General features: G+C 39.8%; 1 protein-coding gene across 2 annotated transcripts in view; it reads left to right on the forward strand.

Annotated features, from left to right (window-relative positions):
* The window catches only part of RADIL (Rap associating with DIL domain), a 1,364,147-nt gene that overhangs the window by 1,303,375 nt on the left and 33,200 nt on the right, over positions 1–27,572 (forward strand). For both annotated transcript variants that reach the window (XM_044089491.1, XM_044089492.1), the window contains exon 13: positions 15,557–15,729. In XM_044089491.1, the coding sequence (XP_043945426.1) occupies positions 15,557–15,729 (173 nt within the window). The remainder of the gene's footprint in view (positions 1–15,556; positions 15,730–27,572) is intronic.

Consider the following 27,572-nt stretch of genomic DNA (forward strand, 5'->3'; position numbering starts at 1 on the left):
TGGAGATCATTAATAAATAATGAGAAAAGAAGTGGTCCAAGAATAGAGCCCTGAGGGACTCCGATGGTGACAGGTAAAAAGGATGAAATTTGATTTTCCCAGAGGACTGCCTGTTGCCTGTTCCTGAGGTATGATCTAAACCATTTAACGGCCAGAGAATCAAAGGAAAGAGATTCAAGAATATTGTTTAAGAGGGTATGGTTAACCATGTCGAAAGCTTTAGAGAGGTCAATAAAGAGTGCAGATGAGAGGATGTTTTTGTTGCGGTTTCTATTGATGGTATCTGTGAAGGACAGAAGGGCAGTAGTGGTACTATGTGATGGCCTAAAGCCATAATGACAGTTTGCTATTAAGTTATGTAGAGAGAGATGATGTAGAAGTTGTTGGTGAATGCATTTTTCCATAATTTTTGCTAAGGGTGCTAAGAGAGCAATTGGCCAATAGTTAGAGTAATCATTAGAGTTCCCACCTTTATGTAAGGGGATAATGTGGGAGATTTTCCAAATATCTGGGATGGTTCCTTCTTGGATTGTCCTATTTATAAGGATAGATATAGGGTAGGCAATTACTTTGGCTGCTTTTTGGAGATATTGGGAAGGAAGTTGGTCAGCAGATGGAGTACATGGCTTAAGTTTTTGAATAAATTTATAGATGAAAGAAGCAGAGATGGGTTGTAGTTTGAATTTAGAGAAAGAGTGGGGTAAGTCAATGGGAAGGCTGGAGTTTTCTGAGATAAGTTGACTAGCTAGAGATTGTATAGTCTCAGTGAAGAAAGAGTTAAAGGTATTGGCAGTTTTATGGGGAGTATTTGGATCTGCATCAAGTGGGGTGTGTGTTCGGGAGTTACCTGGGGAAAGGAGCTTATTAATGCAAGACCAGAATTTTTGAGGATTATTTTGATGAGTTTGTTGGAGTTTACAGTAGTAGTTTTTTTATCTGTAAGTATTGCCTTTTTTGTACTATTTCTAAGCTACCTAAAATGTAGATGATCAGAGCTATTTCTATAAGATCTCCATTTAGCCCAGACTTTGTTCCTAAGTAGAATTTGATTTCTAGTTTCATTTGAAAGCCATGGGGCTGGATTAGACTTCATTCTAATGGAACGTTTAGGAGCATGCTTATCCAGGATAGATAAGAATGTAGTGTTAAAATACTTTACAGCCTCTTCAAGTGGAAGGGATTTTAAAGGGTTCCAGTTGCATGCTCTAAACTCAGTTTGAAATAATTCTGTGTTAAAGTGTTTGGAAGAGCGTGCTGTCCTAAAGGTGGGGAGGTTTGGAAAATCCTTCTTTTCTCTTGTGATGTAGATCCAAGAATGATCACTTACATCATCTGGCAGGGTTCCTACTTTGTAAGTTTGTTTCACTTTATTTATGAGTATCCAGTCTACGGTACTCTCTTTCTTATTAGGTTTGTTACTTGAAGCTATTTACCTGTTCCACTATCTTCCCTTCTATCTCAGTTCTCAGCTTCTTCTCATTTTCTCCAGTTTGCTCCCATTACCCCCTGTCTGTGCCTTCAGTTTCACATTCCATTGCTTTATACTTTGCTGGAATTCTTGCTTGGAGTCTGCCTGTAATGCCGTATAATCTGCATACAGCAATTTTGTTGATCTGCCCCCTCCAACCTTTTTGCTAATGTAGTCCATCACCAGTATGAACAGCAGTGGACCCAGAGCTGAACCCTGGTGTACACTCACTCCCACTGGGAGCCCCTCTGTGAAGCCAAACACTGTTCATACTTGAGTCATTGGGTCCTTGTACATAGCCTGGATTAATTCTACCAATGTTTCTGGGACTTCGAACCACCACAGTACTGCCCAGGTCAGCTTTCTTGGGACCTTGTCGTATACTTTCTCCAAGTCTAGGAATGCCCATTTAGACTCTTTCCTCATCTCTAGCCTTTTCTCAAATATCTATTTCACTGCAAACATCGGTTCACTTGTGCTGCATCCTGATCTGAATCCAAACTGCTGATCTCCCGTCTTACATTCTACTACTCTGCGTATCCATTTATCAATCACCCTTTCTAGAATTTTCATGCAGTGTGATAGGAGTTTGATTCTTCTGTACTGCCCTCAATTGTGGATGACCCCTTTGTTCTTGGACACTGGCATGAATATGCTTATTCTCCAGTTATCTGGGATACACCTTTCTCTTCACACTGCCCTCAGGAGCCATTTCTCCCCTATCTCACCCAGCATCTTTATCATATCTGTTGTGACCTCATCTGAGCCTGCTACTTTCCCTGACTTCATTTTCCTTAATGATGTTCTTACTTCTTCTAAGCTGGGCTCCTCTTCTTCTCTCATTGTAGGCTGTTTCTGGGACAGTACAACTTCTGTGGGGTTTTCTTCATTCAGAAGCTGCTGGAAATACTCCTTCCATCTGCCGTTGATGTCCTGTGGACTGGTGAGCAGGTTGTTGCTGGCATCCCTTATGAAGGGTGTCTGACTATCTTCTTTATCTTTCTGTCTTTGCCTTGCAACCTGATATAGGTTTTTTGTGCTGCCTAATGAGTCACTTTCCAGACGTTTGTAGAGTGCCTCTGATGCCCTATTCTTTGCTATTGCAACTACTTTCTTAGCTTCTTTGTTAGCCAACCAGTATTCTTTCCTAGTCTGGTTGGTCTTTTCTATCTCCCACTTTTTACTGCACCCCTTTTTTCTTTTAATGACTTCCAGGACTTCTGCATTCCACCACCAGCTTTCCTTATGTACTTTATTTCCATACCTGACTTGGCCACATATCTGTTCTGTAGTTCTCACACATGCTGTTTTGAGGCACTGACATTGTTCTTCAACTCCACCTATTTCCTCCTCTTCTTGTGGGTACTAGAGCCCTGAGTAATTCTTTGAACTGTTGTACTTTCTCTCCAGTCAACTTCCAGGTCTTCAGCCTGGTCTCTGTTAACCTTAGAGCCTTCTCTGACCACTGCTTGCAGCTGATTGTGGCAACTAGTGGTTTATGCTGTGGGCAGACTGTTTCACCGGGGATGACTTTGCAGTCATGGATTCTGCCCCAGTGCCTTTTCCTTACTAGGAGCAAGTCTACCTGAGTTGCATGTTGGCTACTCTTGTATGTAATCTTGTGACCGTCTCTCTTTCTGAACCAAGTGGTGGCTACTATCAAGCCATTTGCCAGACAGACGTCTAGAATGAATTCTCCTTCTTTATTCCTGTTACCCCACCCACGTGGACCTGGGCAGTCCTCATATCCTGTTCTGTCTGTCCCAATATGTGCATTCAAGTCACCCATTATCAACACCAATTCATGTTGTCCTGCTTTATCTAGTAGGTCCTGCAACTGCTGTCTGAATGCACTCTTTTCCTCACTATCACAACCCTGCTGTGGGGCATATGGTGAGATTATGAATACTGCCCTATCATTACGCTGGAGTCTGATTGCCATGAGTCTGTCACTGTCTCACTGGCTTCTGAAGCATCTCTCTCACCACAATTCCCACACCATTTCTAGCATGTCCCCCTCCAGAGTAGTAAACTCTGGATCCCAAACCAAGTGGCTTTGCTGTACTGCCCTTTCATCTTGTGTCTTGGATACACAGGATGTCCAGCCTCCTCTGTATCATCATGTCATCCACTTCCAAGCTGCATCTCATCAGTGAACCCACGTTAAGTGTAGCAATTTTTAGTTTGTGTTTGGCAGGTTGATTGGTTTCACATCCAGCTTTCACTCAAGAGAGCTATCCCAGGTAACCTAGGCTGGGCAACCTGACATCGGCCAGCCAGTATCTTATTGACCCAGGGCTGCTGGGCTTTATGGCGGGCACACACCCCTCCCACTATTAGCATGGGTCCCTGGCATAGGCCTGAGTAAAGTGTGTCCTCTACCCACTTATCACCGGTAACTACCCATGTCCATTTGGGGACATTAGTCAACATGACCAAACCACTTAGAGACATATTTTACACTATTGAGTGGCTATCCCTACCACTGCGCAAAGTCTGTGATCTGTTTTCTCCTATCTTGAGGATAATACACACCACAGTAGATGCCCCAAAGTGGTTGGTCTGTACAACTCTTCCCAATATAGGGCACCATATAGAGTCTGTGCTGCTGCCCATAGCTCCATTGATTGGTGAGTTTGAGATGAGAACACTAAAAATGTTTTTCGGAGGTGGGAGGAACCCCACAGGGACAAAGGGAGAACATGTAAACTCCAAACAGGCATTGGTCAGAGGTCAGGATTTAACCTTGTACCTTGTGCATGGGAGGCGAAGATCTTAGCCATTATGCCAACTGGTCTCTTCAATCATTGTCATATATTCTGTCATTAATTAAATCATTCAATTGGAAATCAATTTCTGCATAGGAATTCAGTTAATATGTGACATCATTCATCAGTCATCAAAATAGTAGTGATCACATTAGCATATTGCATATAGTGCATAAGAAAAATAACCCCATCAGGTTTTATAATCCTGATAGGTTTACCCTCCAATAACTGAGTTTAGCATATTTTGTTCTGCTTAGGAAGTTAAGGAACTTGTATGAACTGGTACAATGTAAGTCAATAAGGCTTTGTTCACAAAGTTTCTCATAAATCACCAAAACAGAAAGGGGGTGGGGTTAAAGTACTACTTCTTTGCAACTTAGAATTAGCAATATGCTCATTGAAACACTGGAAAAGAGCCTTAAATTCATTTTCTTGATGAATGTCTTGAATTCTATGAGTGTATCTACCAATTTCATATTTAAACTGGTTACAAAGGTGAAACCCACAGAAAAAACTTCTATAAACTCTTTTGTGATCTTCAGGTAAGTGACTATAGATGTAAGGTTTAAAATTATGTTTCCAGTACTTGCAAGTTACCCAATGAACATCTTACTTTTGTTGAGTTCTTCTGTGACCTCTCCCCCTCTTCTGGTTGTTCATGTATGATATATCTTTGTGATAGTTCTGACTGGCCAAATGCCCTACCAGTCTCTCCAATCTCCACAGCATGGAGAAGTCCAAAATATCCCACTATGTCTCTTCTGTATTATTTTCTCTTTGGCCAGAATAGGACACAGTTGATGTAGTCATTTGAGTTTTCTGATTTTACCGCACCACTGGGAACTGTGTATGCCCTTTTTGATCATATTCAGTTTTGTTTTTCACCAGTTTCTTTTTCCCCCTCACTTTAATGATTGCATATCATTGTTCAGTTTTATCAAATGTAATGGTATATTCCATGCAGAGTCCATGTAAAAGTGAATCTGAGGAGATCGATTCATTTAATTCAATCTCTTTAAGCTAAAATGGTCATTATCCTATTAGTAGCCCACATTAGAATATTTACAGTCTCCAGTCCTATTCTGTCAAAACAATTGAGGAAATCCTGGTTCAGGACTGAAAGGGTTTCCAAGTCTTTTGGAAATTGCCTGTCCATTAAACCTTTTGGAACTCTGCCATGTTTCAGGCATTCATAAAAACAAATGATCTGATGTTGTTAATCTTCAATCATTCCTTACTGATGGGTTATCGGTTCCGAGCCGGCCTTCTACAAAGCTCGTGTCAGCCAAAAACTCTCAAGCCAAGATCATACCCAGAATGCTCTGCTCCCTGTTACCTCAGATCTCAAGATCTCATTTGCTGCATTGCTGTACAGCCGTGTCAAGCCACTCTCTCTCAGCTAAGTGAATAATTTTTCGAAGGTTTCTATACTGTTAGTGCTTTAAAAGTTTTCAGTCAGTTACTATTACTATACTCCTACCCTATCGTATCTTTAAGACTCTCTCCCTATAGTTTCTTTCCCTTTATTACCCTTTTTCTTACCTTTGAGGTAATTCTTCATTACTATCGTTGGTAATCCTTCCTTTCTCTCTTCTTACCCTTCTGGGTAACCTTCTTAACTCTCTGGTACTGTTGTTCTTCTCCACATCATTATGTCGGACAAGAAAAGTAGTGTTAGTTTCAAACAGTGTAAGGATTGCTGCCGTAAGTTTCCACTTTCTGATGGCCATGATTTATGTGTCTATTGCTTGAATGTCTCCCACCTTACAGTGGATCCCCCGTGTGGGATTTGTAGAAATTTTTCACCCAGGACTCTCATTGAAAGAAAGAACAAGTTAATCCTGAAGGGCCTCCTCAAAACTCCTTTCTGTGAGGCTATCTTTGGGTCAGAGGGCTTACCCCCTCCTGCTAAACCCCGTAAGAGGCATTCTTCTTCTTCCTCCTCGAGGCCGCTCACTTCATCTCCCTCTGGAGATTGCAGGAAGTCGACTCATAAGAAGGTAACAATTTCTAGTCCAGCACTGCCACCTGTGACTCTTTTGGCTCCAGACTCAGCACCACCCCAGTAGATTCTTGCTCCAGCTATGTCCACTTTATCACCACCGGCACCAGAGTTCCCGGTGCAGACACTTACAGCTCCGACAGTTTCATCTCAGCCTTTACCAGCACCATCTCTGTAGGTACAGTCTCCTTCTGCACCGTTGGTGCAATCTCCTTCAGCCCAGAGTTTGGCGATACTGTCCTCTACGGTGCAGACACCTTCGGCACCGACGTGCTCTTTGGTGCAGTCCTTTTTGGCACCGTAATTATTACCGGTGCAGACACATTCCTCGACGGCACCATACTCATCGGTGCAGACACTTGCCTTTACGGTGCAGACACCTTCGACTTCTATGGCGCTACCTTCGTCGGCTCAGACTACCTCAGCACCATTCTCCTCAGTGCAGACACCCTCGGTTCCGGGCTCTGCACCACTCCATCTAGCAAGGACCAAGTACTCTCTTTCTTTGGATCCATTTGTTGGTAGCCAATATAGTCCTTTTCTAGAAAGGCCAGAATCATCTTCAGGTTTCTCTATGAGGTCGACCAGGAGCCTCTCTGAACAAGATGTGTTGTGGCTTGTTGACCAGTTGCTTGTCGCCAGGGGTCTCTCTCAACCATCTAAAGCTATGTTCCCTTTTTCAGGTGAACATATTTCTATATACATCAGATGCAGTGGTAAATATTCCTCCAAAATTGGGACAGTTGAGAGGTCTACACACTACTTATACATGTATTAATACATCTTACACTATGAGAAGTGCATTATATTGCAGAAATGGTATCCAGTATACATAGTACTAGTTATGCAACTCACACTACCATAGATAGGCATTTCAAGAAAACTGAATTTTGGAACTTGTACATTTTTATAAAAATGCATTTCAGGATTTACATTTCAAGAAAACTGCATTTTGATACCAGTTCTTTTTTATAAAAATTAATTACAGGATTTATGCATACCCAAAAATGTATATAATTGGAGTTATACCCTTTTGATGTGTGTACTACTGTCCTTATAAGCTCCCTGACCAAGTGGCTATGCAGTCCAGGTATTTATTTCATATCTAAGCAGGGCACAGCTCAAGTCTGTTTGCTATACATTTCAGATTTTTGCTTTTTGAAACATTCAAAACATTCTAAGCTCTGTTATATGCATTTTTACTTAAACAATTAGCAAACATTTACAGATTTCTAAATTGAGTATACAGTCCAATGAATATCTGCAACAGTAATTTATATTAAGAATTATTATTGGGTCACCAAGTGTGACTATTTTCTTATCTTGTCAAGAAATGTTTTTCTAGAAATGCTCCTACAATTTTAAAATTTGCATTGCTTTCTATGAATGAGTCACATTCCCCCTCTTCTTTCTCAGCTGTATATAGTTGTTGCCTCAGTCTTCATATTTAGGAAATAAATACATATTCTCACTCTGTATTCTTAGTCACGTGTTGCATACTCTCACATGTTCTTTCTTTTGACAAATGCAGGCCTACTGACAATTTTAAAAGATATATTAATTTACTCTATCATCTGTTTCAAATGTTATCTATGTAGAGTAAATTACTATGCCATTTGATTTTACATTACTTGCTTTCATTTGTGCCTGTTGCCAAGATCATAAATGAAAAGGGTCTGTGAATCAGCCTGACAACCTACTTAAAAATAAATAGATATCTATTTCAAGAAGACACAAAAAAATAAAGTTGATTGGTGACCTAATCATAATTCTTTGTAGTATGTGGAACTACTGCAGATTTAGTCACTACCAGAAGAGCTCCATTTTTTTAATTTGCAGCGGTGTTTATTCTTGCAGATTCATTAAAATAGAAGTCTTCCATTGTGATGCTGAAAAACAGTCTTTAACTTCAGAATTTCCTTATTGTAATGTAGTGCACAGAGAACTGAGATTATGCTCTAAAACTAGGAAAAAGATAAACGTGTTAAGTTCTTCTCTAGCGCAAGAACTGATCTTAACAGTGCTTGGGGGTGCTTAACAAAATATTATTAGAAACCTAAGTGAATATCATTAGACTTCGTGCCCACTGAGTGGTGCACAACTACAGTTATCCCACTCCACAAGGGGGATCTACCTTGGATCCTGGGAACTACCGCCCCATCAGTCTGACGAGCATGATCTGCAAGGCCATGGAGCGTATTATCATGGAACTTATAAACAAAGACATTGGCAACCTTCAAACACTGGACCCCATGCAGTTTGGGTTCGTGAAGGGACGATCTTGTCTCCTGAACCTGACTGACTTTTTTGGATCAGTCTCCAGGGCCGTGGACAAGGGTAAGGTGGTCCACACAGCCTATCTGGGCCTCGCCAAGGCTTTCAACATCATCTCCCACTCTGGAATCATAGATAAACTTACTAAGCTGGGCATTAAGTCACTCAGTGCCAACTGGCTTACTGACAGAACCCACACTGTAAATGTAGCCGACTCCAAATCTAGCTCCAGACAAGTGACAAGTGGAGTACCTCAGGGTTCAGTCCTGGGACCGCTCTTGTTTGGCATCTACTTCTCTGATGTACAGGCCAACACTAAGGGACACTGGCTAACAAAGTTCACATATGACTGCAAACTGGGAGCCATTATTGAATCCCCAAATGATGTGGATATTCTACAAAAGGGCCTTACAGAAATAGATGCTTGGTGCCAGAGCCATGGGCTCAAGCTCAGTGCCAAGAAATGTATAGTTATTCCCTTTGGGAGAAAGCATGTACCTGTGAATTGCCACATAGGTGGCAGTACACTAAACACCAAAAGTGTGATAAGAGACTTAGGGACACAGGTGGACAGTGGTCTCACCTTCGATAACCACATCGCTACAACAGTTAGGAAATCCTTCTATGTGGCACACCTCATCACTAAGGGCTTTTCATCCAGAAAAAAGGAGGTCATTGTCCCACTGTACTCAACCCTCATTAGACCCATTATAAAATACAACGCCCCATTTGGTATGTACCTCTCAAGACATCTGCAACAACTGGAAAGGCCGCAAAAATACCTCACTAAAAGAATCACAGGCCTAAAGCAGATGCCCTATGCTGACCGTCTAAAACAACTCCACCTATACTGTGTCACATATCGTCTAATCAGAGGCAATCTCTGCTTAACATACAAGGCCATGTCAAATTCAGAGCTGTTCGACATGCTACACTTAAAGAAATCCCAGTCCCTCAGAGCCACATGCTCCAGGGATCTAAACCTTGTCATTATAATGAACAAAACATGCTGAAGCTATAGGTTCCTGACCCAGAGACTCCCCAGACTCTGGAATAGACTGCCCATACATGTCAAGCAGGGTGCCTCTTTGGCCCTCTTCAAAAGGAACTTTGATGATTGGATGGGAGATAGGAAATTCACCCCAGGGATCACGTCAGTTGCCCCGCTAGACAGCGGTTCAGGGAAGTAACTACTGTGGGAAGAAATAGCCAGGGAATTGTTATAGCTAGGTTTGTATAGGCCTTAGGGCCGATAGCCTAGTACCAACATATGAACCGATGAACCTATAAGATACCTAAGTCATTCTAGGGACTAACAGCAGGCAGTGTCAGCTGGCAAAGAGCAGAATAAAAGGTAAATAAAAATTTTAAAAGCTGTTACAACTTCACTGTGGCACACTTATAATTAGGAAATGTGGCAAAATAAAATGTCTGACAGCTTTTAAAGTCACTAGTTCTACAAAGGAGCACTTTGTTTCTGCCTTTTGTCCACAGCTGTCAGCTGTCACTGATTTTGCAGAATGTCCTTAATTTTGCGTCATGTTCTTGTCCTATCCCTCACAAAATGTTTGATTTTCAGATAAATCATTAAGGATTACAGGTAGCCATTAATATTAAATGGTAAGAGTTTTATACTTCTTACTGTTCAGGAAATGAATGTTGATACAAAGCATGTTCTAGTAACTTTTAAATTAATTAGAGCAACATTTTAAAACTGTCCATCTATCCATCCATCCATATTCCTTCCCCGAATATTTTTGGATTTGTTCAAAATTCTTAAGCAAAGACATTGTTAGGTGTGCTGGTGTTTGACTGCCAAGTGCATACCAGCACTAAAGCTGGTAAAACACTTCACTCTCCTACACTATTCTGTTTTGTTTTTCTGTAGCTAGCAGTATGAGCAGACATACTTCAGTGCACTACAAATTGTTATGATCAGGTTGCCAATCATAATCTTTTATTATATGTTCTCAATGTGTATGCTTCACTGCTAAGTTGAATGTCTTAGCATCCATGTATTGTGCCCATAATAAGCTGGTTATGTTTGGAGACCCATTCGTAATCCTCTGTGTTTGTGACACTGCAGTCAGATGCTGTCTGGTTTATTATTTTTTTCATAGTTTGAGTAAGCGGAGAGCAAGTTAAGACAAGGAGGGTTAAACCATGTGTAGCTTCATCAGGTGGCACATGCTGTTTATGTATTAAATGCATGTCTCTGTGGGTTCCACAATCATGCCACAGTGTGTTATGTGCCCATTTTAAAAGCTGTAATTCACCAGTGGGAAAAGTAAAAATTATACTCTAATTTTTCAGTCAGTTCTGTAGGTAAGTAACCACTTTTGAATCCTAGGTATGATGTTCTTATGTAGTACATCACTATAATAATGTTGTTTGTAGATGTTGCTACTTAAGTACTTCACTGTTTTGTTTGTGGATGTTGCTACTTAAGTACCTCACTGTTACAAGTTACATGTTCATAAATGAACGTAATATAGCTACTCCATGTATTACCTATGCTTCTGCACACAGTATGACAGTCCATTATAGCAAAATAATACACTTTTCATTTCTAAACTCAGAAGAACAAAAAGCTACATAAAATTAATATAGGCAGTCAAAAATGTGCATACTTCTATAAAATCTTCTTTCCTACTAAAAGTATTTGTATTTAAAATGTAAAACACAAAATCCCATGATTAAAGTATATTTTACTATGGGATGTTTTGTTATTTTATATTGTACTACTGAATCTACTCCTCACGGTTGGGTAGCGTTCGAAAGACATGCATGCGTAAATGGGCGTGCCTTCGTTGAAGGTTGGGCGCCGAGCTGGCACCTTGGCGTTTTGTAAAAAAAATCTATTATCAATCATTAGCGGACCGGAGTTCCGCTGTGGCGACCCCTTACCGGGAAAAAGCCGAAAGACAAACAACAACAACTACTGAATCTGATTAAAACTAAATAAAAAAATGAATTCATCACTCAGGCATAGTAGAAAAGATAAATAAACTGGGAATAAAACCCTATGTTACCCACTAGATTGCCAACTGGCTTACACATAGGATACAGATAATCAAAATAGTGGAGGATACCTCCAGAAAGAGACTAGTCACCAGTGGAGTCTCTAAGGGTTCTGTGCTAGAACTTCTCCTCTTTGGCATCTATTTTTCTGAAGTAAAAGCCAATACCAAAGGGCTCTGACTAAATTTCAGATGAGTGAAGATTAGAAGCAATCATTGAATCCCCAAAATGATTTAGCCATCTTGAAGGAATGTTTGTCTCAAATAAATAACATAACAAAATCATGAACTGAAACTACTTTGCACCATTAGCTCCTCAGCTAAGCACATACACCAAATGTCTGAACCTGCAGTTCCTCTTGTACTGAGCAGGATTACTATCGCAACAACAGATCATCAGTCAGGTGAAACTAACCTGTCTCCTGATGGTCTAACCCCAGCTCACATTCCCTATTAGTGGGTGAACACTCCACACTTCATGAATTCTGCTTCACAATGATAGGAAGAGCCGACATCGAATGATCAAAATACGCCACCACTATGAATGCTTGGCTGGCACAAGCCAGTTATCCTGTGGTAACTTTTCTGACACCTCCTGCTTAAAACCCAAAAATCCAGAAGGATCATGAAGACCTGTTTTTCACGGTTTGTAGTCATTCTGAAAATCAAGATGTAGCGCACTTTTGCCCTTCTGCTCCACAGGAGGTTTGTGTCCTCCCTGAGCTCAGCTTAGGTCACCTGTATTACTCTTTGACAGATGTACCACCACAGGTCAAACTGCCCACCTGGCACTGTCCCCAGAGCTGGTCGCACCTAGACACCCATGTGCTTAGAGCCAAAGTTAAGAGCCCCAGTGGGGTTTGCCCCCCTGCCTCACTGGGTAAGTGAAAAAACAATGAGTAAAATATAGAATATAGAATAATTGTAGTAATAAGTAATAATATAAATGTCTAAGGGAAAGGTTAATGTTAGGTCTGATACACATGTAACTGTATGTATGTATGTATATATACGTCTCTTCTAAGCATGTGTAATTTTGTCTATGTATTTGTCTTCTCGATTCAAGCATGATGCACGTAATTTCATTTGGACTTCACTTGTGGTGTCTAAATGACAATAAAGTTTACTTTGACTTTAACTAAATGCCAAAAAGTGCATTATTATAATCTTTGGAAGTCTTCTACCACAGGGACCTACCACATTGACAATACACCCTTAAGGGTTGACCCAGTGGTTTGGGATTTGAGAACTTATATGGACAATGACCAAACATTTGACCAACATATGTTTATTGCTGTAAGAAAGTCCTTCTATATTGCACAGCTTATAAATAAAGGAATTGTGTCCAGATCTAGATCCAGAACATACTGAAGATTAAGATCCAAATCTGGATCTAGATCCAGATAGCCAGATTTGCCTGCAATTTCCCTTGCAAATCCCATCACTGCCTTGACCTTAACCAACTACAATGCCTTGAATTCCCTCAACTACTCCAACTTTCTTAGCTACTAATGACACATTCTCTACTGTACAAACCTGCCAACTGTCCCTCCTTGTCCTCCTTCCTTTCACTATACAAACCCTCATGATCCCTCCGTAGCACTAATCAACTGCTACTTGACACCTATAAGTCTAACAAAACTTACTTTACAAATGCTGTATATCTCAAACCTGGCACAAACTTCCTTCCAATACACGTTCTATTCAATCCTCTTTTCTTTTTAAAAGAGAACTGAAGAAGTACCTTGCTAACTCTCCCACCTGCTCCTGTCACCACCCAACCTAAGACATACTCATCCAATTGTTAGACCATAACAATTTTCCTCTCCTTACTTTAATATAACTTCCTTAAATACTAGTTCTGTAGTCCCTCAGCTCTGCCGCTGAGCAGTACTCTACCTCAACCTCATCTTTCTCTTCCTTACCTACTATACTTCCACCCACCCCCCTTGCTTTTCTCATACCCAGGTTTCTTCTTTCTCTTAACGCCCCTAAACTCTCCTTCCCACCCCTCTACTTTAACACTTCCAGTTTACTCCTTCTTCTTTTCTACCAACTTGGTCTAGTCATTAAAGATGTAAGAGCTTTCTTTCTGCTGCCCTTTTGTAAATATTCATTTTTACTACAGGTCTCCACCTCTTCTATTCTTTTTAGCTGTTGTTTTGTTGATTCCTTTGTTAATTTTTCCACTACCATATGTATGTTTGTTTCTGTGTATCCATATTCATTAATGACATGGATGTATGTAGTGTGTATTCAGATTCCCATCACTTGTAAGGTAAACTTTTGTTATTGTTATTGCTATTGTTTATTGTTATTTTTTGTGTGGAGCTTTTCTCCTTGGGTCTCCACTGAAAATGGGCCACAAGCCCAGTGAACTAACCTGGTTAACAAAGGATAAATAAATAACTAAATATCTAAGGATGCTTTACTCAGCCCTCATTAGGCAATCATTGAATATAATGTCCTCTTTGGCATGTATCTGCCAACACTCATGCAGCAACTGGGATGCTCACAAAGATACCTTACTAAAAGGATACGAGGCCTAAACAACATGTCCTACATGGACCAACTCAAAGCCCTGCCACTTTATTCAGTATCCTACAGACTGCTAATAGGTGACCTGTGTCTGGCATACAATGCATCTTGCAACCCATTGCTAATGGATTTACTACACAAAAGCAAGTCAAATGGCATCAGAGGTACATGGTCTAGGGATCTAAACCTTTTCTGCAACATAAACAAAATGGTTTGGAGGGACAGACATAACTGTTGTGGAATAGACTCCCCATCCACATAAAACAAAGTTCATCCCTGTCCATATTCAAACGCAACTTCAGTCTGTGCATGAGAAACAGAAAATTTGCCCCAGGACTGCCTCCTGAACTGCTAATGGACAGAGACAATTCCTAAATGCTTTATCTTATTCCTGGGTGCCCTCGAATGATCTATAGTATGATCCCAGTTATTCTCATTAGGAGTAATATATAATTATCATCCATGGGATGGTAAGGGCAATCCCTAAACAAATGGGGTAGTTAATGCAAGCACAGAAAGGGAAATTGGCTACCTTTAAAATGATCCACAAGGGCAGCTAGCCTAGTACTTACCTATGAACCCATGAACCTATGAAAACTTGAAATCCTGTCCCAAACCTCCTATCACACACACACACACACACACACACACACACACGCACACACACACACACACACACACACACACACACACACACACACACACACACACACACACACACACACACACACACACACACACACACACACACACAAACTGTTCAACACGTACTTCTCAATTGTATGGCATTTTACATAAAATGCCAATTTTCAGCCTTCACTCACAGTCAGTCTGGAAGTACCTTCTGGTCCATCTAGTTCACAATCTCCTACTGGTGTTGTTAAGGAGGGTGCGGTGTGTGCTGGAAGATAAAAAGCAAGAGAAAACTGTGAGCTGTCTGCAGATGTGCCCTTCTACATTTTCATTAAGTAGACTACAGGTTAAGATAAGCTTGCATTACTACTGTTCTGTTGCAATCACTTGCTTACAGTACGGCATTCTGCATGCTGCTGTCGTGGTAACTTTTAGCTTGAATATTGTAAACTGCCTTGCTGTGTTTCAGTTTGTTAAAAATGACTGATTTGCTCTTTTCAAAGGAATCAGGTAACTTTAAAGGTTTTTACTCATTTCCTATAGCATATGTATATATTAAATGCTCAACATTGTTTTGTGCATTTATCAGTCAATTTATAACCTCTAGATTACTTTGTAATGGTAAATAAAAAAGGAAGCATACATATCTCTTTTTTGTAGTCCAAACTGTGAAGATGAGGAGACAATGAAATTCATTCTAACCTTTTTTTCAAAAAAAAAGAGACTGATTGATGAATTAACTGACCAACTTTACTGACACTCTTATTTGATAGAAAGAAGTGTCAACCTCATACTGACATTTAAGACAATATCACTTCTTAATACTACTTGCATTTATTTTAAATCATTTCAGGCAATGTCACTGTTCCATATGATTTTCCAACCCCTGTCTACTCTGGCCGATATGATTTTCCAACCCCTGTCTCCTCTGGCCGAAGCTCTGCAACAGATGACTTCTGTTTTGTGTTTGTGACAGAGATAGAAAAGGGACCCTATGGACTGGGAATGGGGCTCATCGATGGCCTGGTGAGTAGAATAAAAAATGCATTTGAGTTAAGAGTACAATTTTCACTTATTAAACTTGTTTCAGGAAAGACTGGTTTTTATTTTTTGAAATATAGTACATTTCTCAGAGTAGCCCCTGAAAACCAAAGTGTAAAACCTCACATTTTCAGAAAGATGAACCCACTAACTTGTTCACTAGCTGAAATGCAATGAAGCTTTCATTTCAGTTCTGAATTATTCTGTCTTCATTGTGGCTTAACCCAAAAGTCACGACCTTCTGAAGATTATTGCAATGTTGGATATATCCATCTGAAAATAGGAAGAATACTAGTTATAATTTACTAATGTATTTTTTGTTACATTTGTTAATGGCACATTTACTGACTTTTCTCTTTAAAGTTTTTAAACGATACTAGTAATGTTCAGTATTCATTATGAAGTGTTATGAGTTGTATAAGACAGGCAGGAGTTTCTTCACATGCTGACAAATGCAGATGGTTTTATTATCAAACGGCAGTGTATCACACACACCTGAGATATTAGTGCTTTGCAATGTATCATGTAGAACCGAGACATTAATGTCCTCATCCATAAGGATTGTAATTAATGTACCAGTAGTGGATCTTTGACTTGGGATGCCTCCTCTGTGGTGACCAATTGCATTCATAAGACAGCGTTATATTACCTGAACATTAAACTAAAGAGACAATAGATATGGATACATTATTTATACAATCATGGTTAAAATACTCAGTGCATAAAACCCCATGACTGAATCCCCCAAAGAGTTATCACATGTACTAAGATCAATAATAGTTAAATGTATTTAAGTAAAAAAGTACAACAGTAAAGAGGGGCTTGATTGCTACCTTTTTAACAGATTTAGATTTTGATGTATATATACATCTCGACTGTCCAGATTTTTGCAGAATGGCCAGATTTTTGCCTCATATTTTTGGTCTGTTCCTCATAAAATTTGTTTGTTTTTTTTGGCAAATCACTGAGGATTTAAGTCACTGAATTACGTACATTTCAGTTTCAGACTTCCTCAGAAAATGCATGCTAACACACTTCATGTTGTTCTACAAACTTTCCAAGTTTATAAGACTAGTAATGAAAATCTGTGTATTTTTTGAGCATTTCTCCCACCATTATCTCAGGATTTATCCAGATTTCTTCTAAAAACAGGAGAAGTATTAAACTAGAATCCCCAATGAAAAATACATCATTAATAAAACAACAATATACTAAAAAACATTTTTAAAAGGGAACTTTTGCATACAAAAGTCTCTCACATTTGTTTGTTCTTTTAAAACCATAATGGCAAATGCAGGGGTTACCTGTACCCTCATGGCAACACTATTTACCTGCCTATAAATTGTGTTAATAAAACATTGTTTGCCTTAAACTTCTTGTAATGAATTTTATGTTGGTAAGACCAAAAGAAAATTATACACAAGAGTTGTCAAACATTTTTATGTTTTCAAATAAAAAAATGTATTGTACAAGCATTCTGCATCTTGTGCTAACTTTAAAAAGTTTTCATTTTTGGTGGTTTTGGAGGTCTGTTTTGAGATTAGGTTAAATCCCAGTATACCTCCTGGCCTTAATGACTCTAGTATTAATATTAAAATTTAAAGGTGTTAAAATGCAACATTAAATGATTTTTCTTTGCATTTTTTTTACTTAACTACATTCATTTATTATTGGTTTTAGTACATGTAATAACTGATTGGAAGATTGAGTCGTGTGAGATTGTATACACTATTTTAACCCGGATTGTATGAATGCTTCTGATGAAGTCTGACAAGACAAAAGTGCTAAATTGAGACTGAATAAATCATGCATTATCTAGCTGAGACCTGTGTCATTTTTTACCTAGCTCAGTGCACAGAGTTTGAATAGTATTTCCTACTTATTCCTGGCTCACAACTGCTAATTGCTGTTTTGCTTCTTTTGCCTGCCTTCAAAGTAAGCAACAGAATAGCTCATTAGTTAGCCTAATTAGCCTGCAGAAAAGGGCAAACCAGCACACTAAGGCACAGAAGTATCATTCACAGCAGAATAGTAGGAACACAGACCTGTGAATAGCAACCCATCATTATTGGCTGGCTACCCAAGCATGCATGAAGAAGTCACAGACTTGTTTACTATCCCCAGCAAAATTCTTATCTTGTTTGAAATGAAACCTGACAAGCCTTGGCAGTTTCATTACAGTATCAGTCGGCAAGGTTAACAGTTTTGCTGGCTAACAGCAATTAAGCTGCCACTAAGAAAGAAACTCTGCCCAAAACACAAAGTCACCATTTAGCAAAACCATAACAAAAACAGCTGCTTCAGTGACACCAGAGAACTGATTTTTGTTCTCTGTTTTGGGGGTCTTGTCCTAGTCCTGTGGACTCTAAATTAGTCGTACAGTGTTATTATCATTTGTTGGTGCATGTTCATGAAGCAGGGTAGAAGAAATGCATCTCATGCCCATCAGCCTTATCCTTCAGGAAATGGATTTGCTAATCAAACTTGAGTTGCATAGGTAACAGTCAAGACACCACTTGTTTGTCCCACACAGCCAGCAGCCAGAGAGGCTATTTCCTGAGTATTAGTTTCATACTGTATTCTCCACAAAGACAGGATGTCTACATGTAGTTACTCATAAGATTCACCCATAAGAATTCACTTTAAAAAGTTCATCAACCAGCTTTTTTCCTGAGAAAACACAGCATACTTAATTAGGCAAATTTCATTATAAGTCTAGCACATTTTCTTTTTCTGCCAAGCAAACAAGGCAACACACGTGTTGCCTGGTTTCCCCATTATCGTGCGAAGAGTTATGCAATCATTTTAATTTCATTTACTTTTTTATGGTCCAGTAACTGGGTTGTCTGTGTAGGGGGCTTATATTCAACACAGGTCCAGAAAGCAAAATGTCACTGCAGTAAACAATTTAACAATATTCACAATGCAATAAAACAATGCATATGATGTTTGTAAAGTTTAATTTAAAGCATACATATGAAATATTACATTAGTATAAGTACTTGTATTATATACAGTTAATTGTAAGTCCATGTAGCCAAAATAAAGAGTATGAAAAACAAATGTAAAGAAAATGAAAATCACTACATCTGGTCTGGCAGTTTGTGCAGAGGTTAAGATTGTGAGGTATAATTCCTGTAATACATGGTTTGATCCACTCATCCCTTGATTGCCTATTGTATGACCCTGAGCAACTCATTTAACCACATGTTGCTCTATTTTTCCAATGGGCCTACCTGGTTATCAAACAGCTGCATCCCATGATAGGGGCAGTTATATGCGTGACATCCCTACTCTGGGCTAGTAATCAAAGAGCCTGAGTCCTCATGATTGATACTGGAAAGGGATGTCCACTTGGAATACATATGGATACACTCAGTATTTCCAAATGCAGACCTCTCTGCATCAAGCACAATTTCCCTTGAGAGCACACAAGGAACACACTCAGACTGGGGTCTGGGTTTCTCTGTCTGTCTCTCCCCAGGTACGCAGTAAAGCTCACCATTGGCACAGCTGTAGTGTAAGTCCTCAGCCAAGTGTCCAAGCCAAGTCCTCCACCACTCTCTCTGTGAAACCAATGCTTTGTGTCCCTGCTCCAAGTAGCTGACACATGTACTTTTTGAGATTTAAGTTTCGTACACACCTAGGAAAGGCTGGCACCAATTACCCTCTCTACCAACATTGCCCAGACTATAAGGTAGATTTACTGCCACCAGGCAGTTACTATAAGGCTCTTAAAAGGGTTTCCAATTATACTGAGTAAAATTAATATTAATACAAATAGTAGTCTGACCATCAGCAATGCTTTCAGGCATGGCCAGAGTTATCACCAAATAAATATATGCAAATATTCTCAAAGCTTAAATATTTTCTAAAAGGACCAGCCACAATGAAAAGTTTAAATATATTTAATAGTAAATAATAAAATAACATGAAAATACTAAATATTTATTTACAGTAAACACCAGAGTTTCAGTGACAGAAAATATTAAAAATAGCAGAGCTGGAAAGATTCACAGTTACAGAAAAACAATACCTAACTATTCTCACTATATTTTCCTAACTGATTTAGAGAAGTATTATCCCTGATCACTTACTAGAGCAGTCTGACTGAAAGACTTCTCAATATAATATCTAAATATTATTTCTGGGCAAGCTTACAGAATGACATCACATCTGGTCATCCAACTCTGTTTCCTACACTATCACCAACACTAGAAGTTGCCAGGATTTTAGCACCTATGTGTTACCATACACACAGATAGAGCTGTCCTCAGAACTACTCCAGCTCATGGAAGTCATAAAACAATTTCAGACCTCTGCCCTTTCAGAGCAGCAATTAGTTCACCCCAGTGACAATGCAGGAAGCTTCCTAGTACATACTTTTTGCCTCTGGCTGCATTCAAAACTATGAGCTAACATTTTTATGGCCTAGGCCCAATATTTCTCAAAGTCAGGTGGATTGGGATTAACCTCTTCTCTTTCAGTATCATCTGTTACAATATATACATTTAAATAGTTACAATAATGCATCTACATTTATTTTATTTCCAGCAGGGCACACTGTTGATACATTTTTAACACAAGTAACTTTACAAATATATTTTCAACACAAGCATCTGTACAAATCTGTTTGATATTCAAATAACATATAATTCTTTACTAAATTCCAGCTAGCTGTTCAGGTGTATGTTACACATCCACTGCCCTACTACTTCTGGCATAGCTGACATTACCTCCCATTGTCACAATATGCATTCGTTGATGTCTTTGGAAGTGATTTTGAAATTTTAGCATAATTATAGATGCAATAACAGGTTATTTTCATGTGCTAGCTGTTAAGATGATCAGTATTTCTTTTGGGGAGACTTAAACCTGGGGGTTGGAAACAAAAAGGCTCAAAGAAAGGAAGTTGGGGAAAGCATTTTTTAAACTGTCTTTGTAGGTGATAATACAAAGGATGCAAGGGAGATTGCTCCAGATTTTACTTTCATAGATTTTGAAAATAGCATCATTTTATACTTGACAGCAGATTACTATCAAGTGCTTCCTGGTATAGAGTCATGATTTTTTGAGCGGGCTGAATCCTGTGGGGGAGGACTCAACAAAACACGTTTGATCTTGTGTGAGAGTAAAAATCATTTGAGAGACTCCCTTACACATCAGCTGACCATCAGCTGCTGCTAGGAGACACTTCTATGTTCTCTTACCTCCTCGCCCCTGCTTACTCCCTTGGGTTAGGACCACAAGCCCTTGGAATGATAAGGTGAGGTAGGAAAGGGGCTGGGATATCCAGCAGAAGGTTGTATAGGAGAGCAAGGCAGCCTGCAATGTCACATACACAGCTCACACAGAGCATTTATGTATGCATTAGTGAATTACCTCCATGTATGGCTTTCATACTTAGGTAGGTATGCAGTAGTGTTGTGATGGAGTTGGCCAACTACATGGTGGTATGCCCCTCCATGTCCACCTACTTCTCAACGTGATTGCTGCTAATCATGAAGCCAGTTTCACCACTGGATTTCTAACCCTGGCATTTCCTCCAGTTTGCTTCCCTGTTGAAGAAGTGCACAGGCATTCTCTCATGACCTCTCTTCCTCCAGCTGTTGCCTCTAGATGACAATCAGGATTTCATTCCTTTATGCTAAGGAGCTCAAAGGATCAGAAGTTCAAAGGAGGCAGATAACACTGCAAGAAGAAGTAACATGTATTGGGGTGTAGAGGATATATCATAAAAAGACAGAGTTCAATAGTGAATATGTAGTTTGCATCTGAATGTTGGCAGGTCAGTAGTTTGTAAGAGATTGCAGTCATGGACCCATAGGGAAGACTGAGATACAAATCTGGTACATTTATGGTATATTTGCTCAGTCTTTTGTTTATTGCCTTAATATCATTTGTATACATGATAAATCTATAGAACAGCTTGGCAAATAAAAAAGAAGCAATAAGTATCACTTGAGTAGACTGGTTGTGACAGTACCTAATATCATACACACTAACTGATATTATGCTGCACTTTATAAATGTATAATACGTTTCCACCTGTAAAATGAGTTACTTATCAAGCATCATAAGTTGTAGAAAGTAATAGACTCTCCATCAGCAGTTTTAATGCTGGTTATTGCAGACTGGATAGTCTGATAGTGACCAATGAAAAAAAGAAATTATATATTCAGTGGTGACAAGGGATGTTAGCCAGATATATTGAGTATGATTAAGCGGCTCAGGTACTGGAGTAGCCAGGTGGGGCTGGATTTGAACAGCTTACATCAGATCATAGATTACTTATCCCATGGAAATGGATAGCAAACAGCATGTATTCAGGCACATAGTAATGGTTGATCCTTTGTGGAGCTTAGGGATGTATGGTTGTACAGAAGGGCACTGGCTGAATCACATATGAAGGTAAGGATGAAATGCCATAATGTTCATTACATGCTAACACCATGGACATCTTGTTCACTGGATATTTACATGAAACCTGAAGAATATCTGTTGTGGTGTCACCTCCACAAGGAAAGCCCTGTCCATGGACCATGGCAACTACAGACCTGTTGGCCTCAGCAGCATCATTGATAAGATGATGGAAAGTGTTATCATGGTCCTCATAAACAGGGGTATATGGAAACTACAATTCTCAGATCCAAAGTAGTTTAGTTTTGTAAAGGGTAGATCATGCCTTTTAAATCTAGCTGATTTCTTTGAAAGACTCACAGAAGCCCTAGATAAGGGCAAGACTGTGCATGCAACTTACTTCAGTTTAGCTAAATCTTTTAACACTATGCTGCATTCTGACATAACTGACAAACTGTTTAAACTCACTATGAAAGCCTATGTAACAACTGGATTGTAAAGTACCTCTGACAAAGGCCACTCTATTAGAACTGGTGGCACAGTATCCTGGAAGAGACTTGTCATCAGTTTAATATCCCAGGGCTCTATTGTGGCTCTCCTTCTATTTGTTGTTTACTTCTCTGATGGTACATTAGATACTAAAGACCTTTAGTTGACCAAGTTTGTAAATAAATGCAATCTTGGAGCCATCATCATCTCCTCTTAGTATAATTGTATCCTCCAGGAGGACCTAGTTCAGGCAAACTCATGGTGTCAGGATCATGGACTAAAGCTTAACTCAAAAAAATATGTTGTCATACAATTGGGGAATCAAGAACAATCACACCTACCACATAACAACACCCCATTAAAATAGCCTCTCATTAGAGATGTCGGCAGCTTCATGGATATCAAATTCTGTTTTGACTGCCACATATCTAGTATCATGAGGAAAGCTATCTAGGTTGACCAAGTGAATACTAAGTGCATTCCTTTTGGACAAAAGAGGTCATCATTCCTTTGTCCTCTCTCCTTATCAGATCTGTACTAGAACACAGAGTTCATTTGGTATGTATCTGCTCAAGTACCTAACCAATCATGAAATCCCCAGTGGTCCTTCAACAAATAATTCCCAGGTATAAGACCATATATCATAGAAAATACAAAGCAAGTGGGCCCTGTTGCCATTTACACCTTGTCAGTATCCCCTCATTAGACCTGGCCTCCTGTTTTAAGGAGCAACAGGCCAGTTGTACCAGAGGTGAATTTGTAGACTCCAGTCCAGCTGTCTATTTTTTTGAAGAAAGAAAGTGTTTTGCATTGTGGGAATTTGTTCCAGAGAAGGGATACACACTGTGCGACAAATATGTCTCCACCATGTTTTGTTTGTTTGCTGACACAGGTTTAGATCTCTTTTTCTGGTGTTAGTAGGGCTGTTTGATATGTGGAGATGTAAGAGGTCTTTGACTACTGGATCCTTAATGGTCCAAAAGGGAATACACAGATCATCCCTAAGGGGTCTATAGGACACTGAATAAATGAACAGTGCTTCCAGTCTCTCCTGGTAGCACTTGCCTTTTAAGCCCGTGATCTTTTTAGTTACAAACCTCTGGGGGTCTTTCAAGTTGGTTGATAAGACCAGTAAGATACATGTCAAAATAGGTACTATATTCTATAACAGGTTTGATCAATGCGACATTTAGAGGGGTAAGAACTTCCTTGAATAAAGATGGAATAGATTTTGACATCAGCTACACCAAGTAAAAATATTTCTTAACCACTGTTGCAATATGATGGTCAAAAGCAAGGGAATTACCTATCTATGTTCCAAGGTCTGTCACAATGTTTTCATTGTTAGGAGGAATGTTTATACTATAAAATGGATGAAGAGATTTTTTACCACATGAGATGATATTGTACTTTTTAGCATTTCATTTTAACGCATCTTTGATCACCTCTTGTTGACATATGTGAGTTCCATTTGGAGTCTCTAGTTGTCAGAGTGGGATTTGAGTATGACACCAAGTTTGCAGTCATCCGCAAACTTGGTTAGCAGAGATCCCCATTTGTAATTTGGAGAGCTTCAAAGTAAATGCTGAATAGTAGGGGTCCCAGCAGAAAGCCTTGAGGAACACCACTAGCCAGATTCATGTTTACTAACCCATACCTGGCTACTTACTACATGGGTTCTATCCCTCAACCAATTTGCTATTAACCCAATTATACAGGGGTCAGATTGGAGCTCCTGTATTTTGTTCATTATGTTAGCATGTAGTGTGGTGTCAAAAGCTTTATACAGGTTGAGGTACCCTGTATTGACAGCATGTCCACTGTCCACTGCTTGTGTTACTCTCAAAGTTGAACTGCTGGGGGTTAGGTCTTGGAAGATTTTAGATAGCATACATAATTAGGTCAGTTGTGATACCTTCTTGCAGATGAGACTGTTCAGGGTAATGGGTCTATCTATATTTTCAGTGGTGGGTTCACCTTTATTTAGTAGCATTATAATAGCTGTACAGCATGTTTTGGGGACAAAACCAATGGCTAAGCTTAGTTGGAAAGCTGTATGAGTGGATTTACTAGAGGCATATTTTGAAGTGTTTATCAGGCAACCAGGTATATCATCGTACCCCCCCCCCCCTCCCGATGATGTATTTTACATTTTGGAGAGCACCTTTACTAAGAATTCTTTGGTTATGATGAGAGGTTTGAGATTCTGTGGGATATCTAGGCCTTGTGTAATTGTTTCAGAAGTAAACTTTGTGCTGAATCTGTTTACTAATATGTTGGCTATCACTACTGGTCCAAGTAAGGAATACCATTTTGGATAATTTTTGAGCAATACTGGGTGTTATTCATTAGTTTCCTAACATAACTAAAAATGAATTTGTAATTGTTAGCTTCTGATGCCAGTTTAAGTTCATGAGAGGCCTTTGCATTCCTCATGATTTTTTTTTTAGTTCCTTCGGTAGCGTTTTAATGTTATCCTTGACTTGAGGACTTTTTGTTTTGCTATGCAGTTTAAGAAGCTTTTTTCTTTTATTGTATTTTTTATATATTGTATATATGTGGACTACCAGGCTGGTTTCGTTTTAAACTTCACATTTTGGTTGTATCTCAAAAGATTGCCAAAGGTATGCCGTGAGATGCTTCTTCGACTATGGAACCTGCGGATGTCTCTACCTTGGATGGGTCCAGAGCCGCTGTGCAGGCACCGGCTTCTGAGGGTGTATTCTGACCTTCTGATGTTCGTATTAAACCGACAACTTTGTTTTTGACCAAACTACCGAGTTTCTCAGGCCCAGAGTTCGCACTACGCCTAGAAAACTGATGACCAAAGTGCATGCTCAAGCTCCCATGCCACAGAAACAAATGCTTAGAATGGCTGAAGACCTTATAACTTTAATTAGGGGAAGCCAGCCTTCCCCTTCTAAAAGACAAATAATTGATTTTCCTTCTGATTCTACAGACCATGAGTCCGATGACTCTGATCCCTCTGATTACCAGGACATACCCTTATCTACCTATGAGGATTCAGATGCAGAGGATTCCATTCCCTCTGCCTCCCTTCCAGAGGACTTTTCTTTTGGTGAAGCCTTGCATGCCTTAAGAGAGCATTTCCACTGGGAATGCCAGGACTACCCTCAGTCCAATAAGAGACTCAGAGAATTTTCAGACTTGCCTCAGCACAGGCCTGTAGCTATACCCCCTGCCCTGGATATTGTAGATGATGTCTTCATGGAATCCAGTCTTACTCCTGATACTTTACCACCAGCTCCTAGAAAGCCTGACAGGTACTACAGAGTACTTGACTCTCACAAATTTCTCTTTAAGAATCCCACTGCGGATCCAGAGACTATTTCCCAGGGACCTAAAGGCATTAAGGCTACTACAGCCAAAAACCCTACCCCCTCATACAGGGATTCTAGAGCTTTAGACAGATGGGGTAAGGAGGTATATACCTCTGCAACTCTTGCCATCAGGGCTTTGATTTGCCATGAAAATAAAGATTTGCAAGAGTTAATGCATTCTGCAAACCAAGTTAGTAAACATTACTTGCAGTGTGGTTTTGGTGCCTTAGAAGCATTTTGCAGGGCTGCTGTCACTGGGTCTGTACTGAGAAGGCATGCTTGGCTGAAGGAACAAATCTTGCCAGACCATGTTAAAGCAAAATTACTAGATGCTCCATTAAACCAGAAATGTTTGTTTGGCACAAAAGCAGAAGTTCTTAAAAAGATTGAAGAAAAAGCTAAATCTATGCAAACTGTTAAATATTTCTTACAGGTACAGCCACCTAGATTCAGTAGGCATTGGCCTTCTAAAAACTGATCCTTTCCAGTCCCTCCCAGGCCTTCTCAGTCCAAACCCAGGGGCAACATACCACCAAGACTACAGTCTCAGGGTATGCAGAGATCTAAACAATGGAGTGCTCCCACCTCAAAAACAGGGAGTGGTAAGCCCCCCCCCCCCTTATGGAAAAAGTTCACAATGACTTGTCTATCATCCTTCCAAACCCTGCATGCAAAAAACTGGATGTCCATTACCCAGGACCGATGGGTCCTAAACATTGTATCCCAGGGATACAGATTCTACTTCCACTCGCTGCCAACCCCAAGTGGGTTGCCAGACCTTCCTCCAAACCAGTGGGCAGAGGCTCAAAAGCAAGTACTTTCTCTTCTCAGTATCAGGGCTATTCAACCTGTTCCAATAGAGCAAAGGGGATAGGGTTTCTACTCCAGACTGTTCCCAGTGCCCAGAAAAAAGAGCTCTTGGCATCCTATCCTGGATCTGTCAGTTCTCAACACCTTCCTGGTGGTCCCAAAATTCAAAATGCTTACACTGCAACAGCTTCTTCCTGTGCTAGCCAAGGCCACCTGGCTAGTCACCCTAGACTTAAAAGAAGCTTATCTGCACATTCCCATAAGGGAACCTTACAGGAAATATCTACATTTCAGGGCAGGCTCCATGCACTGTCAGTTCTCTGCACTTCCCTTTGGCTTATCTACTGCACCCAGGGTATTCACAAAGTGCCTGGCTCCAGCCATTGCATACTGCAGGCAGAGAAATATTCAGATTTACCCATACTTGGACAATTGTCTGATTCAGGCAAGGCGGACAGTCAGGAATTGCTACTTCAGCACCTGGCATTTGTAGGGAGACTTCTAACTTCTTTGGAATACACCATCAATGAAAAGAAATCACAACTGGTGCCCAGCCAAAAGGTTGTATTCCTGGGAGCAAGCTTGAACACAACTTCCCAGATGGCATTCCTCACTCCCCAAAACAGGTTTATTTGACAAACTACTTCAAACTAATGGCCACCAAAACCCAGCTCTCTGCAAGAAAAATGCTGCAAGCCCTAGGGTTCATGGTCTCATGCATTCTACTAATTCCATATGCAAGACTGCATATGAGGAAACTTCAATGGTACTTAAAAAGTCTCTGGTGTCAACATTCCCAGGACCTGGAAACACTGATTCCTATCATTC

Source organism: Protopterus annectens, chromosome 12.part0, assembly GCF_019279795.1.
Source record: "Protopterus annectens isolate FY-2018-M chromosome 12.part0, PAN1.0, whole genome shotgun sequence".
NCBI classification, from domain to species: domain Eukaryota; kingdom Metazoa; phylum Chordata; order Ceratodontiformes; family Protopteridae; genus Protopterus; species Protopterus annectens.